Below are 16574 nucleotides of genomic sequence, written 5' to 3'. Positions count from 1 at the left end.
ATCAGAGGATCACTTTTATCTTAATGGTGGCTGTGTCCTTTACCAACTTCCTACTACACCCTGGCACCACCACTGACCCCTGCTTTCTTTTTTTTTTTTTTTTTTTTTTTTTTTTTTTTTTTTTTTTTTTTTTTTGAGACGGAGTCTCGCTCTGTCGCCCAGGCTGGAGTGCACTGGCCGGATCTCAGCTCACTGCAAGCTCCGCCTCCTGGGTTTACGCCATTCTCCTGCCTCAGCCTCCCGAGTAGCTGGGACTACAGGCGCCCGCCACCTCGCCCGGCTAAGTTTTTGTATTTTTTTTTTTAGTAGAGACGGGGTTTCACCGTGTCAGCCAGGATGGTCTCGATCTCCTGACCTCGTGATCCGCCCGTCTCGGCCTCCCAAAGTGCTGGGATTACAGGCTTGAGCCACCGCGCCCGGCCGACCCCTGCTTTCATTAGAGATAGTTAAGACAGAGGCAGAAAGCCTAGGAGGAACTGGTACAATGAAGGGGGTTTGGGCTACAGCACTGGAATTGGAAAAGAAGGGAGAGGTGAAGCTTATGTCTCGATCCCCTACCCAACAAGTGGTTGCAGATGGTGTGCTCAGTGACAGGTTCAGGTGTGGGAAATAGGAGATACACAGACAAATAAGACATCAAGATGCTCCATCTCTAATGAGGGAAGTAATTGTGCATGATATGTGCCAATGTAGAGAGATATCTGTAAGGCACAGGCTAAGAAGCGACCAGCTCTGCTTGAATTAGGAAACATGCTGCCCAGAAAGGGTATCTGGCTGAGCCTTGAAGAGTAAACAGAAGTTTTCCAGGCAGAAGTATGTGGCCAGTGTGGCTGAAGGCTCCACGGAACCCATGCTGCAGGAGCACGGGGTTGTTTTCATGAGGAAAAGCCTTTCTGCCCTGTTCCTTCACCATAAAGACATGTAGCCTACTTCGTTTATTCTGATACTGGTGAAATTTCTGTACTATTATTTACATGAAATCTAGATTTATCTGTTTGGTTTCTATATTCTAGATGCAGTGTGGGAAAGCAGTCTTGTAATTGAATTCATTTGCTGCTTTGGCAAGACAGCCACATCCATATGAGCCATATTCTGTCAGAAAGCCGCAAGTAATGCCTGGTATTTTTATCCTGGGGTTGCAGGTCTCAGTGAAGAAGAAAGCCTGCTGTGCTACTTGGAGTAGAAGTGAAGTGTAGGTTCTCCAGCACTGGGTGGGCCAGTGCAGGTGCCAGTCTGTAAGGTGTGCGTGTGTGGAGAGGAATGCGGTTCTTCCCAAGGCAGCCAGCCTTCATTCATCATCACTGGAATTCTTTTGAAATTGGGGAACTTTCCACTATGAGAACAATTGTGTTAAAAAGGAAGGAATTTAATACAGAATCTGTCGATAATTTTCAAATCAAAAATGAAATTGTTTTGATTTTGTTTTAATTTCTTCAGAAACCTGATGTGAGACTCTCTCGAGGCAGTATTGACAGGGAGGATGGAAGTCTTCAGGGTCCGGTAAGCCTGAGTTTTCAGCAGGATTTGATTTCCAGTTCTCCTGTGCGTGGACCATCAATGTTTATGTCATAAGATTTCCAAATTGACTAATAGTTGTAATAGGGAGCAGAATATTCTATAAATAAAGTTAACATTTTAAGATTCTGAAAATCTGTGATGTACAGCCTAGAATTTTTATTCAGATACAGAAGTTGTCTGCACTATTATTGATAAAGGCTTTTTCATTTAACTTTTATTTTCATTTCAGGGGTACATGTACAGATTTGTTATATAAGTAGATCGCATGTTGCTGGTGCAAGGGCTTGGTATACAGATCATTTGGCACCCAGGTGATAAGCATGATACCTCATAGGTGGTGTTTTCATCCTCACCCTCCTCCCACCCTCCACCCTCAAGTAGGCCCCGGAGTCTGTTGTTCCCTTCATTGTGTCCATGTGTACTGAGTGTTTAGCTCCCATTTGTAAATGAGAACGTGCGGTATTGGTTTTCTGTTCCTGTGTTAGTTCACTTAAGATAATGATAATTACCTCTAGCTCCACCCATGTTGCTGCAGATGAAATGATCTCATTCTTTTTGTGGCTACATAGTATTCCATAGTGTATACATACCACGTTTTCTTTATCCAGTCTATCATTGATGGATATTTAGGTTGATTCCGTGACCTTGTTATTGTGAACAGTACTGTGATGAATATAAGCATGCATGTGTCTTTATGGTAGAAAGATTTATATTCCTTTGGGTGTGTACCCAGTACAGAGATTGCTGGGTCAAATGCTACTTATGTTTAAAGTTCTGAGACATCGCCAAACTGCTTTCCACAGTGACTGAAGTAATTTACATTCCCACCAGCGGTGTCTAAGTGTTCCTGTTTCTCCACAACCTCGCATCTGTTAATTTTTTGACTTTTTAATAATAGACATTCTGACTGGTGTGAGATGGCATCTCATTGTGGTTTTGATTTGCATTTCTCTAACGATTAGTGATATTGGGCATTTTTTCATATGCTTGTTGGCCATGTTTATGTCGTCTTTTGAAAAGTGTGTGTTCATGTCCTTTGCCCACTTTTTAATGGGGTTGTTTGGTTTTCTTGTTAATTTGCTTTAAGTTCCTTATAGATGCTTGATGTTAGACCTTTGTCAGATGCATAGCTTGCAAATATTTTCTCCCATTCTGTGGGTTGTTTGTTCTGTTGATAGTTCCTTTTGCTGTAAAGAGGCTCTTTAGTTTAATTAGGTCCTATTTGTAATTTTTTGTTTGTTATGATTGCTTTTGCTGTCCTCATCATGAAATCTTTGCAAGGGCCTATGTCCAGAATGGTATTTCCTAGGTTTTCTTCGAGGGTTTTTATAGTTTTAGGTTTTACATTTAAGTCTTTAATTCATCTTGAGTTGATTTTTGTATATGGTGTAAGGAAGGGACCCAGTTTTATTCTTTGGCATATGGCTAGCTTCTTGTCCCAGCACCATTTATTGAATAGGGAGTCCTTTCCCCATTGTTTGTCTTTGCCAGCATTGTCAAGGATCAGATGGTTGTAGGTATGAAGCTTTATTTCTAGGCTGTTTTGTTCTGTTGGTCTGTATGTCTGTTTTTGTACCAGAACTATGATGTTTTGATTACTATAGCCTTGTAGTATAGTTTGAAGTCATGTAATGTAATGTGATGTCTTCAGCTTTGTTCTTTTTGCTTAGGATTGCTTTGGCTTTTCAGGCTTTTTTTTTTTTTTTTTTTTTGGTTCCATATGAATTTTAGAATAGCTTTTTCTAATTCTGTAAAGCATGTCATTGGTAGTTTGATAGGCACAACATTGAATCTGTAAAGCACTTTAGGCGGTATAACCATTGTAATGGTATCTATTCTTCCTATCCATGAGCATGGATTGTTTTTCCATTTGTTTGTGTCATGTCTGATTTCTTTCAGCAGTGTTTTTAATTCTTATTGTAGAGATCTTTCACCTCCCTGGTTAGCTATATTCCTGGGTATTTTTTGTGTGTGGCTGTTGTAAATGGGATTGCATTCTTGATTCAGCACTCAACTGATGTTGTTGGTGTAGAGAAATGCTACTGATTTTTGTACATTGATTTTGTACCCTGAAACTTTGCTGAAGTTGTTTATCACAGGGGTCCCCATCTTCCTGGGTCACAGACCGGTATTGATCCATGTTCTGTTAGGAATTGGGCCACACAGCAGGAGGTGAGTGGTGGGCTAGCCAGCATTAATGCCTGAGCTCTTCCTCCTGTCAGGTTAGTGACAGCATTAGATTCTTATGGGCATGTGAACCCAATTGTGAACTGCGCTTGCGAGAGATCTAGATTGCACACTCCTTATGAGACTCTAATGCCTGATGATCTGAGATGGAACAGTTTCATCCCAAAACCATCCCCCACCCCATCCCCTGAATCCGTGGAAAAATTGTCTTCCACGAAACCTGTCCCTGGTGCCGAAATGATGGGGGACTGCTGGTTTATCAGATCTAAGAGCTTTTGGGCCAAGACTATGGAGTTTTCTGTATATAAAATCATATCATCTGCACACACAGAAGTTTGACCTCTTCTTTTCCTATTTGGATCCCTTTTATTTCTTTGTCTTGCCTGATTGCTCTGCCTAGGACTTCCAGTACTAATGTTGAATAGATATGGTGAGAGTGGGCATCCTGGTCTTGTTTCAGTTCTCCAGGGGAATGCTTCCAGCCTTTGCCCATTCGTTCAATAAGATGTTGGCTGTGAGTTTGTCGTAGATGGCTCTTATTATTTTGAGTTATGTTGAGTTATGTTCCTTCATTACCTAGTTTTTTGAGGGTTTTTAACATAAAGTGAGGTTGAATTTTATTGGAAGCTTTTTTTTTTTGCATCTATTGAAATAATCCTGTGGTTTTTGTTTTTAGTTCTGTTTATGTGATGAATCACGTTTAATTGATTTTCATATGTTGAACCAACCTTGCATCCCAGGGGTAAAGCCTACTTGTTTGTGGTGAATTAGCTTTTGTTGTGCTGCTGCTGGATTCGTTTTGCCAGTATTATGTTGAGGAATTTTGTATCTATGTTCATCAGGGATATTGGCCTGAAGTTTTCTTTTTTTGTTGTTTCTGCCAGGTTTGGTACTCAAAATGATACTGGCCTCCTAGAATGAGTTAGAGAGGAGTACCTCCTCCTCAATTTTTTGGAATGGTTTTAGTGAGAGTGCTACCAGCTCATCTTTGTACATCTGTTAGAATTCAACTGTGAAACTGTCTGGTCCTGGGCTTTTGGTGGTTGGTAGGCTGTCTATTACTGATTCAATTTCAGAGCTCATTATTGGTCTGTTCAGGGATTTGATTTCTTCCTGGCTCAGTCTTGGGAATGTGTATGTGTCCAGGAATTCATCCATATCTTCTACATTTTCTGGTTTATGTGCATAGAGGTGTTCATAATGTTCTATGATAGTTATATGTATTTTTCTGTGGGGTTGGTGGTAATGTCCCCTTTGTCATTTCTGATTGTATTTATTTGGATCTTCTCTCTTTTTTTAATTAGTCTAGCTAGTGGTCTGTCATTCTTATGTATTCTTTCACATAACCAATTTCTGGTTTCATTTATCTTTTGTATGTTTTTTGATGTCTCAGTTTCATTTAGTTCAGCTCTGATTTTGGGTATTTCTTGTTTTCTGCTAGCTTTGGGGTTGGTTTGCTCTTGTTTTTCTAGTTCCTCAAGGTGCAATGTCAGGTTATTAATTTGAGATCTTTCTAACTTTTTGGTGTAGATGTTTAGCACGATAAACCTTCCTCTTAACACTGCCTTAGCTTTGTTCAAGAGATTCTAGTATGTTGTATCTTTGTACTTATTAGTTTCAAAGAATTGCTTGATTTCTGCCTTACCCGGAAGTCATTCAGGAGCAGGTTGTTTAATTTCCATGTAATCAAATGGTTTTGAACAATCTTCTTAGTACTGATTTCTATTTTTATTGTGCTGTGGTCCTAGAGTGTGGTTGGTGTGATTTGGGGTTTGTTTTTAATTTGCTATACAGTTGTTTTATAACCAATTGTGTGGTTTATTTTAGAGTATGTATCATGTGCAGATGAGAAGAATGCGTATTCTGTTGTTTAATCATCAGGGACGTTAGCCTGAAGTGTTCTTCTTTTGTTGTTTCTGCCAGGTTTGGGACTCAGAATGATTCTGGCCTCCTAGAATGAGTTAGAGAGGAGCACCTTTTAGTAATAAGTCAGACTCTCTGTGACCTAAAGAAATATGTACGTCATTTCTCAGCCTTTTGGCTAAGATCGAGTGAAGAAATATATACACATAATAGCTGTTGTTAACACAAGCTGTCATTTGCTAAATATCTTGTTGTTGTTGTTGTTTTCGTTTTTGTTTTGAGACGGAGTCTCGCTCTGTCACCCAGAGCTGGAGTGCAGTAGGGTGGTCTTGGCTCACTATAACCTCCGACTCCCAGGTTCAAGTGATTCTTGTACCTCAGCCTCCCGAGTAGCTGGAACTACAGGCATGCACCACCACGCCCAGCTAATTTTTGAATTTTTAGTAGAGACAGGGTTTCACAATGTTGGCCAGCTGGTCTCAAACTCCTGACTTCAAGTGATCCACCTGGCCCATTTGCTAAATTTTTATACTCTTACTATATGGTTATAAAAGTCTCCGGAGTCACAGAAAACTTGTTCAAGCAAGATTTTTTTCTTCTGGATGTTGCAGGGGGAGAATGCCTGAAATTCTCTTTAAAGAACTAGCTTATGATTATTCCAATTATACTTAACCCATTTATGCCTAGTCTTCCATTATTGGAACGCTAAGCTTGTGGGAGTTATTTATATCCTACTGCCCAAGGTCATTGCCAGTGTCTGATTTTTCCACACCAAAAAATTTGCAGCCTCCAGCATAAATAGGACTTATTTTCACACCAATTCTCACTCCTTCTTAACATTTTAGGACCAACTACGTGTTATGCATTAGTCTCTTCAACATAAGGAAGCGGCCAGTTTGGGGTTGGTTGGCTGTTGTTTTTCTAGTTCCTCAGGGTGTAATGTTAGGTTATTAATTTGAGTAATTTGAGATTTTTTTGTTTTTGTTTTTGTTTTTGTTTTTTTTGAGACAGAGTCTTGCTCTGTCACCCAGGCTGGAGTGCAGTGCCAGAATCTCAGTTCACTGCATCTTCTGCCTACCAGGCTCAAGCAATTCTCCTGCCTCAGCCTCCAAGTAGCTGGGATTACAGCCACTCGCCTAATTTTTGTATTTTTAGTAGAGACGGGGTTTCACCATGTTAGCTAGGCTCATCTCGAACTCCTGACCGCCAGTGATCCACCCGCCTTGGCCTCCCAAAGTGCCGGGATTACAGGCGTGAGCCACCGCACCCAGCTGAATTTAAGATCTTCTTAACCTTACTAATTTGAACAAACCAACGCCAAATTTCCATCAGCAAATGTCTAAGTTAAATGCAGATTTCCTTAAACAGTTGCTGTGCCTGTGAGGTAGCAGAGTTATGGAGTTAAAGTTTTACCCTAATAAGGGTGAAACTACTGAGTTGACTTCTAGTCACATGTGTGTGTATGCAACTGTCAACACTTAACCTTAACATCTTGCAAACATTTTTTCTATATAAAATAGCACCCAGTCGGGCGCACTGGCCGACATTCTTTAGTTCATGAGCAAGGAGGTTTCATTATCAGCCATTTAACATTCCCATACACTGAGCTCCTTCCTTGTGTTGAAGAGACAGATGCATAACAAGCAGTTGGTCTTGGTGTGAAAATAAGTCCTATTCAAGATACTAGCTATTTAGAACATTGCTAATAGGAAATTTGTTAGATAAGGAAAATTCTTTGTGTTCCAGTGTGTGGCCCATAGAAGGTACTCAGAAAAAAATGTGAATTTGTTAATTAATCAAACCTGGATAGAAGGATTATGCAGAAATGCTTTATTAATAAGAACTTGTGGCCAGGAGCAATGGCTCACGCCTGTAATCCCAGCACTTTGGAAGGCCGAGGCAGGTGGATCACCTGAGGTCAGGAGTTCGAGACCAGCCTGACCAACATGGTGAAACCCCATCTCTACTAATAATACAAAAAAATTATTCGGGCTTGGTAGCAGGTACCTGTAATCCCAGCTACTCAGAAGACCAAGGCAGGAGAATCGCTTGAACCCGGGAGGCGTAGGTTGCAGTGAGCCAAGATTGTGCCATTGCACTCCAGCCTGAGCCAGAAGAGCAAAACTCTGTCTTTAAAAAAGAAAAAAAGAATTTCTAAGACAATCAGATGACACATGATGGGCCCACCTAAGATCTCAGTTTGCTTTGTGCCAGGTGGAGGTAATAGTAAGAGTGCTTAGTGCTAACTGACGACCTGGCTTAGTACTGCGAGGTGCTGTGTCGCATCACTCTTGACACATCGGGTACTGTCGTCATCCACATTTCACAAATGAGTAGACCAGGACTCAAAGAAAACTTGCCTAAGTGCCCCCATTTATGCACATATAGCCAGCCTTTCTCAACAGACTTCACTGACTGCCTTCCTGGGGACTGTTAACATGCTATGACCATTTCTGGTTTTTTTCCCCTTTTGTGCTTTCCTAAAGACGATAATTTGTTTTTGGCCCTATTTGTGAAATGCTCCAGCTTTTAACACTTTTAGAAATGTGCCACGGCTTCAGGGAGAACCCTTTGACTAGAAAGCCACGTAGACTGTAAATGGATGTGAACTAGTTAGTAAACATTAATAACTGACTAGTGGAAAATTGATCCCATCAGTGTGCATAAAAAGTAAAACTTTATTTAGACTTTAACACACAGGTTGACAGCATGTTCATTTTGTGATGACAGCCTAGTTGTCTTATTAGGTAAGTGTTATTAGCCTCAGTTTACAAATGGAAAAACCAAAGCCCCTAGCAGCTCTGCAACTTTTCCAAAGTAAACAGCTGGGTCCACACAGAACCATGCACGAGGCCTAGCTCCACACACTCATCCTGTCAGACTTCTGAAGCAGGGTCTCTCCTTTACTGTACCTGAGTACCCGAGCAGGTTGTACGTGATCACACATTGGCTAGATTACTCCAGGATGTTCTGAGAATAGGATTTTCTAGTTCATCAAACTTTCTTGTTACCCAAGTATCAACCAGAAAGTTCTTTGTATTTTTAAACCTTTTAAAATGAGCATGGGGCCAGACGCGGTAGCTCACACCTATAATCACAATACTTTGGGAGGCCGAGGCGAGCAGACCACCTGAGGTCAGGAGTTCAAGACCAGCCTGGGCCACATAGTGAAGCCCTGTCTCTACTAAAAATACAAAAAATTAGCCAGGCATGGTGGCACACACCTATAATCCCAGCTACTTGGGAGGCTGAGGCAGGAGAATCACTTGAACCTGGGAGGCAGAGGTTGCAGTGAGCCAAGATTGTACCACTGCACTCCAGCCTGGGCAACAGAGCAAGACTCTAGCTCAAACAAACAAAAAAAACGTGGAGAGCACTCAGCTTGCCGTGAGCTTGCTGGCTGGGGACAGGCGCCACATAAATTTAAAATTTTTTTAAAAGGGCATGGGTTTTATTGCCTGAAGCGGTGAGTACAACACAGCCAATAGACACTATCTGTTGTTAAGTATTGACCCATTTCCACCATTCCCTGCCCTCACGCCTCTCTATCTACCCTGACCACCTCGCTGTTCATCACACATTCGATGTGCCCTATTGGGACTCCTCCGTCTCCAAGCTACTCTTCTCCCAGGTTGCTACAAGTGTTCCCTTTCAGGGATCACTTTCTTAGAAGGCCTGACCTTCCTACTTAAAACTGCAGCTTTGGTCTGGGGTAGTGGCTCAGGCCTGTAATCCCAGTACTTGGGGAGGCCAAGGTGGGTGGATCACTTGAGCTCAAGAGCTTGAGACCAGCCTGGGTAACATGGCAAAACTTTGTCTCTACAAAAAATATAAAAACTAGCCAGGTGTGGTGGCGTGCACCTGTGGTCCCAGCTGTCAGCTACTCAAGAGGCTGAGGCAGGAGGATCACTTGAGCTCAGGAAGTTGAGTCTGCAGTGAACTGAGATCACAGCACTGCAACCTAGGTGACAGAGTAATACCCTGTCTCAGAAAAACAAAAGGGCCAGGAGCAGTGGCTCACGCCCGTAATCTCAACACTTTGGGAGGCCCAGGTGGGCGGATCACTTGAGCTCAGGAGTTCAAGACCAGCCTGGCCAACATGGTGAAACCCCATTTTTACCAAAAATGCAAAAAATTAGCCAGGCATTATGGTGGGCGTTTGTAATCCCAGCTACTCAGGAGGCTAAAGCAGGAGAATCACTTGAACCTGGGAGGCAGAGGTTGCAGTGAGCCAAGATTATGCCACTGCACTCCAGCCTGGGCGGCAGTAAGACTCTGTCACTCACTCAATCAATCAGTAAATAAATACCAAAAAACTTGTAGCTCCTCTCCTTCTATCCCAGCCATCTCCTTTCTTTGTGGGATACAGCTTCTCCTAACAGAACACAGAATATACTAATACATATTCATTGTTTATTATCTGTCTCCCTCCACTGCATTGTTAGCTGTTTGCTTCCCAGGCAGGATCTTTGTTTTATGCCTCGAACAGTGCCTCGAACAAAGCAGGTGTTCAATAACTGTTCATTGAACAAGTGAATGATATGAAAATGATCTGTAAAGGAGAAAGTGCTACACAAAAATAAGTTGATATGGTATCATTCTTCATACCTTCAGGCTCCGAGACTTTTTCCAAGTCTTTAAAATCAGAGGTGTTAAATGACATGTTGAAAACAACTTGATCATGTGAGGGAGGAACAATTTTAATTTTGTGTGCTATTTTTATAGCCCTTGTATTGTGAAGAAGTGGATCTCTTTTCAGTAGAAAGTAAAGCACCTTGAGTTAGATCTATTAGCCAGTTCATTATTCTAAAGTAAGCGAGAAAAGTCTTTCTTTTCAGAAGTAGAACATAATTCCAAAAAGATTTCTTTCCAGGTAGTTAGCCTCAGAAAGACTATTTCAAGTGCAGTTTCAGGTATGACAACTTGAAGGAGAACTGGTGTTAAGTGAAACTTTATCGTGTGCCTGGAACAGAAGTTCTGGGCTGTGGTTTGGCTTCTCTGGCTTGGCCTGGAACTGATGGAGGTATAGCAACAGGTCCTGACACACACAGTGCTTTGGGGATGATGACAGTGTAGGCCCATGGGAATCTACACACCCAGTGCTACCAAACCCCTTTCCATCATTGTTCTGGTTGTACCCGTTTTTGTGATAAGCATAGTTGGGAGGCCAGGCAGGAGAAGATGCAGACACTGGGAAGTCCTGGGATTTTAAACCCTATAGAGGTAAACTGGAGACATCCATATAAGAACATTTCAAAATTTTTTTATTTGTATAAATTTAAGGGGTATAAGTGCAGTTTTTTGTCATGGATATATTGCATAGTGGTGAAGTCTGGGCTTTTTGTATAACCATCACCCAAATAGTGTACATTATACCCATTAAGTAATTTCTTTTTTTTTTTTTTTTTTTTTGAGATGGAGTCTCCCTCTGTTGCCCAGGCTGGAGTACACTGGCGCAATCTCGGCTCACTGCAACTTCCACCCCCCCAAGGTTCAAGCAATTCTCCTGCCTCAGCCTCCCAAGTAGCTAGGATTACAGGCATATCACCATGCTGCCCGAATTTTTTTTTTTTTTTTTTTTTTAAAGTAGAAACGGGGTTTCACCATGTTAGCCAGGATGGTCTCGATCTCCTGACCTCGTGATCCGTCCACCTCGGCCTCCCAAAGTGCTGGGATTATAGGCATGAGCCACCGCACCTGGCCCCATTAAGTAATGTCTTAACGCTGTCCCCCCCTGCCCACAACTCTTCCAAGTCCCCAGTGACTATTCCACATTCTTAGGTACATGTGTACGCAGTATTTCGCTCCCACTTATGAGAACATGCCTGATTTGATTTTCTGTTTGTAAGCTGTTTCACCTAAGATAATGGCCTACACATTACTGCATCCATCCCCACTGCTGCAAAAGACAGGAATTTATTTATTTATTTATTTATGTTGAGACAGAGTCTTGCTCTGTTGCCCAGGCTGGAGTGCAGTGGCGTGATCTCGGCTCACTGCAACCTCTGCCTCCTGGGTTCAAGCAATTCTCCTGCCTCAGCCTCCCAGGTAACTGAGATTACACGCATGTACCACCATGCCCAGCTAATTTTTGTGTTTTTAATAGAGACAGGGTTTTGCCATGTCGTCCAGGCTGGTCTTGAACTCCTGACCTAAGGTTATTGCCTGTTTTGACCTCCCAAAGTGCTGGGATTACAGGCATGAGCCACTGTGCCCAGCCAATTGTATTCTTTTTTATGGCTAAATAGTATTCCATTGTATACATATACCACATTTTTTTTTATCCAGACATTCATTGATGGATACTTAGGTTGATTCCGTATCTTGGATATTGGGAGTGGTGCAGTGATAAATATAGCAGTGCAGGTATCTTTTTGATACAATGATTTGTTTTCCTTTGGCGTATACGCAGTCATGGGATTGCTGGATCGAATAGTAGTTCTATTTTGAGTTATTTGATAAGTAGTTCTATTTTGAGTTATTTGATAAGTAGTTCTATTTTGAGTTCTTCCAGTTCATTTTCCATAGAATTTGCACTAATTTACATTCTCAGCTGTGTAAGAACATTTTAAATGGGTTATGACTACTGTATTTGTGGTTCCAGAGTGTCCCATGCTTGCTTCTCTCACAGCCCTTTCCACACATCCTATTGGCATCATTTGCTTATTTGCCTGATCCCCCACCCCAACTGAGATCTTATGCAGCACCCTGTCTTGTTCATTTTGATACCCCAGAATCTAGCCTAGAAGTTCAAGGGGGTAGACAGACAGGGTGGGAGAGAAAGGTCATTACCCAATTGTATATACCAGTGCATTGACTGAACTTTTCTTTTCCCACAGATTGGAAACCAACATATATATCAGCCTGTGGGTAAACCAGGTAAAGAAGAAAAGAATTGGGCGGAAAGAAGTTAGTTTAATTTGATGAAAGCAGGTTTTGAATGTATATGGTGTCGTAGCTTTGGAATACCCTCATGATTAATTTTACCTCTACAGACCACAGCAAGTACGATGTTTACCACATTCAGCTCATTACTAGAGTATTGGGAAAAAGAATTTGTTGGTATAATGCATCAGAAATACCTCCTTAGGGTTGCAGTGAGCCGAGCTCATGCCACTGCACTCCAGCCTGGGTGACAGAGCAACACTTGGTCTCAAAAAAAAAAAAAAGAAAAAAGAAAAGAAATGCCTCCTTAGAATGCAAGATTAGTGTATTTTGTAAGAACAGCAGTAGGCATTTATTTAGGAGTGGTTTCTTTCTCGTTCCTTTTTTTTTTTTTTTTTTTTTTTTGGGAGACAGAGTCTTACTCTGTCACCCAGGCTGGAGTATGGTGGCGGGTGCAATCTCAGCTCACTGCAACCTCCACCTCCTGGGTTCAAGCAATTCTCCTGCCTCAGCCTCCCAAGTAGCTGAGGTGTGGTGCACACCACCATGCCTGGCTAAATTTTCTTTTCTTTTCTTTTCTTTTTTTTTTTTTTTTTTTTAAATTTTAGTAGAGATGGGGTTTCACTGTGTTGCCCAGGCTGGTCTTGAACTCCTGAGGTCAGGCATCCGACCACCTCAGCCTCCCAAAGTACTAGGATTACAGATGTGAGCCACAGTGCCCAACCTTCTTTCTCTGTTTTTTATTTATTTATTTTTTTTTTTTTTTTTTGAGACAGAGTCTGGCTTTGTCGCCCAGGCTGGAGTGCAGTGGCCGGATCTCAGCTCACTGCAAGCTCCGCCTCCCGGGTTTTCGTCATTCTCCTGCCTCAGCCTCCCGAGTAGCTGGGACTACAGGCGTCCGCCACCTCGCCCAGCTAGTTTTTTGTATTTTTTAGTAGAGATGGGGTTTCACCATGTTAGCCAGGATGGTCTTGATCTCCTGACCTCGTGATCCGCCTGTCTCGGCCTCCCAAAGTGCTGGGATTACAGGCTTGAGCCACCGCGCCCGGCCTGTTTTTTATTTTTTTTAAACAGAGTTTTGCTCTTGTTGCCTAGGCTGGAGTGCAATGGTGCTATGTTGGCTCACCGCAACCTCCACCTCCCAGGTTCAAGTGATTCTCCTGCCTCAGCCTCCTGAATAGCTGGGATTACAGGCATGTACCACCACACCTGGCTAATTTTGTATTTTTACTAGAGATGGGGTTTCTCCGTGTTGGTCAGGCTGATCTCAAACTCCTGACCTCAGGTGATCTGCCCGCTTCGGCCTCTCAAAGTGCTGAGATTACAGGCGTGAGCCACTGCCCCCAGCAGTTACTCTTTCTTAACACACATGACTTAATGGCAATTGTTCTCTCTCACCAGATCCTGCAGCTCCACCAAAGAAACCACCTCGCCCTGGAGCTCCCGGTCACCTGGGAAGCCTTGCCAGCCTCAGCAGCCCTGCTGACAGCTACAACGAGGGTGTCAAGGTGGGCATCTGAGCCTGTGCAGCACCTTCTGCTTGCAGGATTTGTGGTGTCCCCTAGTTTTCAGTTGACGGTGTTCATGTCATAGAGTGGAGTTGGTGCTGAAAATAGAACAGTGCAGAGTGGAACTGCAGTGAGACCCAGTACTCAATTGGTCTGGTTCTGAACCCCTCTGAGAGTCAGGGAAAAGCTTTATGCAAATATTTTCTTTTCCATTTTCCTCTCAGTGTAATAGATTTTAGGAACTCAGTCAGATTCTGATTTTCTACATACATCTTCCTCTAATCAGACAGAATGTTTTCTTTAGAGTAAAGTGCCGAGATTGTTTCTGGTTTTAAAAATTAATTAAACCAGGATGCTTGGGGTAAGTGAGGACTTTCGTAGGCTCCAAGTTTGTAAGTGTGGCTTCATGGAAGACTTATTTATTTTCCATTTAGAGTTAGAATTGGATTTGTAAAAGCAGTGTATGCTGAGTAGAGCCATCCTCAAACCAAGGGGAGTGTTTGACTCACGCACAAACAACCATAAGCTTCTGAGTTTGGCAGTCAGAAGTCAGGTGCAGCCTGCCCCAAGGGGTGCCAGCTGGAGCTGTTGGTGCCGGTGACTCTCCTGGGTCCCCACCAGCCCTCACCGAGTGCTGGAGCCATTAGAGCAGCAGCCCTCCTCCCTGAGAGATCTGACGGAGGAGGCTCTTCTTTTCTAACCTGGGTCCTGTAAGGAGATGGGATCTTCTTACTTTCCACTTAAGATAACAAATTACCTCTCAAAACAGACCCTATTCCTCAATTCTTATATACCTTTTATTCACACTTTAATATCTCTAAAATTGGGATGGTGTTTTGGTTTAATTGGCAGGATTTTTTTTTTTCTTTCTTAGTGGTTCATTAAAAAATGTTGCATCTTGGGCTGGGCACAGTGGCTCACGCCTGTAATCCCAGCATTTTGGGAGGCCAAGACAGGTGGCAGATCACGAGGTCAGGAGTTCGAGACCAGCCTGGCCAACATGGTGAAACCCCGTCTCTACTAAAAATACAAAAAAATTAGCTGGGTGTGGTGGCGCACGCCTGTAATCCCAGCTACTCAGGTGGCTGAGGCAGGAGAATCGCTTGAACCCAGGAGGCGGAGGTTACAGTGAGCCGAGATCATGCCATTGCACTCCAGCCTGGGCGACAGAGCAAGACTCTGTCTCGAGGTTAAAAAAAAAAAAAAAAAAAAGATGCATCTTATAGTGGAAGACATCTTAAAATCTGAAAAATATCACATCAGGTTAAGATAAACTTTGCTTTACCAGTAACCACCATTTATTGAATGGCTTCCCTTCACCAAGTTCTGTGGCAGTCCTTTTTCATGTATTATCAGTTCTTATGTCAACCTCACAGGATTGGTAGTGGTATCATTTCTCAAATGACCAAGGCTCACAGAGATTAAGCAGTTTGTTCAAGGTTACACAGCCTCCACATAGCTGAGCTGTGCTTGGCCGCAGGCTTGGCTGAGCACGTACTTGACTCAAAGGCACTGGCCTCCAAAGCTAAGCTTAGTTAGATGTGGATACATTGTTGTCTTCTCAGAGTCATCAGAAAGTTAGTCCAGGGTAAGAGAAAATGTCATCTCCAGGCCCAGAGTGATAGCCTGCAGCTTAGAGGGCACACGTTTGCCAGTGTTCATTGAGGAGGTGACCAGAGGGTGAATGGGCTGCCACTGGCACAAACTAGCCTGCTCTCTGTGGCCATAGTGAAAGTACCAGCTGGGCTAGGGATGCCTCTGCCCTTAGGGTTGGTGCTCAGAGTTCATGCCAGGGGCTTGTAAGTACCTGGGAATCAGGAACTTCCCCAGTTCACCAGGCCTCCAATCCTTAGGATGCCTCCTGACAGTTCTGTTAAAGACACACTGTCTTCTCCAGGGAAAATTGAGGAAGGACACACCCTTCCCAATATTGGCTTCTTTCAGTAAATTTCAAAAAAAGTGCCAGACATGGTGGCAGACCCCTATAGTCCCAACTACTCGGGAGGCTGAGGAAGGAGGATCACTTCAGCCCAGGAGTTTGAATCTGGCATGCGCAGCATAGTGAGACCCTATCTCTTTAAAAAAAGAAAAGGGGACAAAATGAGATTAATGAATTACTTCTTATTTTCATAAGCCAAAAGAACAGACTTTCAAAATGGCTTGTATTACAATGAAAAACCAACTTTAGAGGTAGATCAGGTACCACCTTAGAATTCTGACATATGCTTATGTTTCATAGCTGGAATAACATAATGAATATAATTAGGAATACCCTTAATGTAGGGTATGAAGCAAATTGAAATCTTGAAAATAATGTGTACTGGCCGGGCGCGGTGGCTCAAGCCTGTAATCCCAGCACTTTGGGAGGCCGAGACGGGCGGATCACGAGGTCAGGAGATCGAGACCATCCTGGCTAACACGGTGAAACCCCGTCTCTACTAAAAATTACAAAAAAACTAGCCGGGCGAGGTGGCGGGTGCCTGTAGTCCCAGCTACTCGGGAGGCTGAGGCAGGAGAATGGCGTGAACCCGGGAGGCGGAGCTTGCAGTGAGCCGAGATCCGGCCACTGCACTCCAGCCTGGGTGACAGAGCAAGACTCCGTCTCAAAAAAAA

At 43.0% G+C, this 16574-nt stretch overlaps 1 protein-coding gene across 50 annotated transcripts in view; it reads left to right on the top strand.

The window, feature by feature from the left end:
• Window positions 1-16574, top strand: part of PTK2 (protein tyrosine kinase 2) — a 358952-nt gene that overhangs the window by 330106 nt on the left and 12272 nt on the right. For 39 of the 50 annotated variants that reach the window (XR_003120911.1, XM_025395124.1, XM_025395157.1 and 36 more), the window contains 3 exons: window positions 1438-1500; window positions 12408-12447; window positions 13855-13961. Coding sequence is in view for 49 of the 50 variants with exons in the window: in XM_025395124.1 (XP_025250909.1) it covers window positions 1438-1500; window positions 12408-12447; window positions 13855-13961 (210 nt within the window). In the remaining variant the exon portion in view is untranslated. Of the gene's footprint in view, window positions 1-1437; window positions 1501-12407; window positions 12478-13854; window positions 13962-16574 lie in introns of all 50 variants that reach the window. The other 11 variants (XM_025395162.1, XM_025395156.1, XM_025395155.1 and 8 more) reach the window with 2 other exon arrangements.

Source organism: Theropithecus gelada, chromosome 8, assembly GCF_003255815.1.
Source record: "Theropithecus gelada isolate Dixy chromosome 8, Tgel_1.0, whole genome shotgun sequence".
NCBI lineage: Eukaryota > Metazoa > Chordata > Mammalia > Primates > Cercopithecidae > Theropithecus > Theropithecus gelada.
Note: the sequence above shows the minus strand (reverse complement) of the source record. Positions and strands in the feature narration are given on the sequence as shown.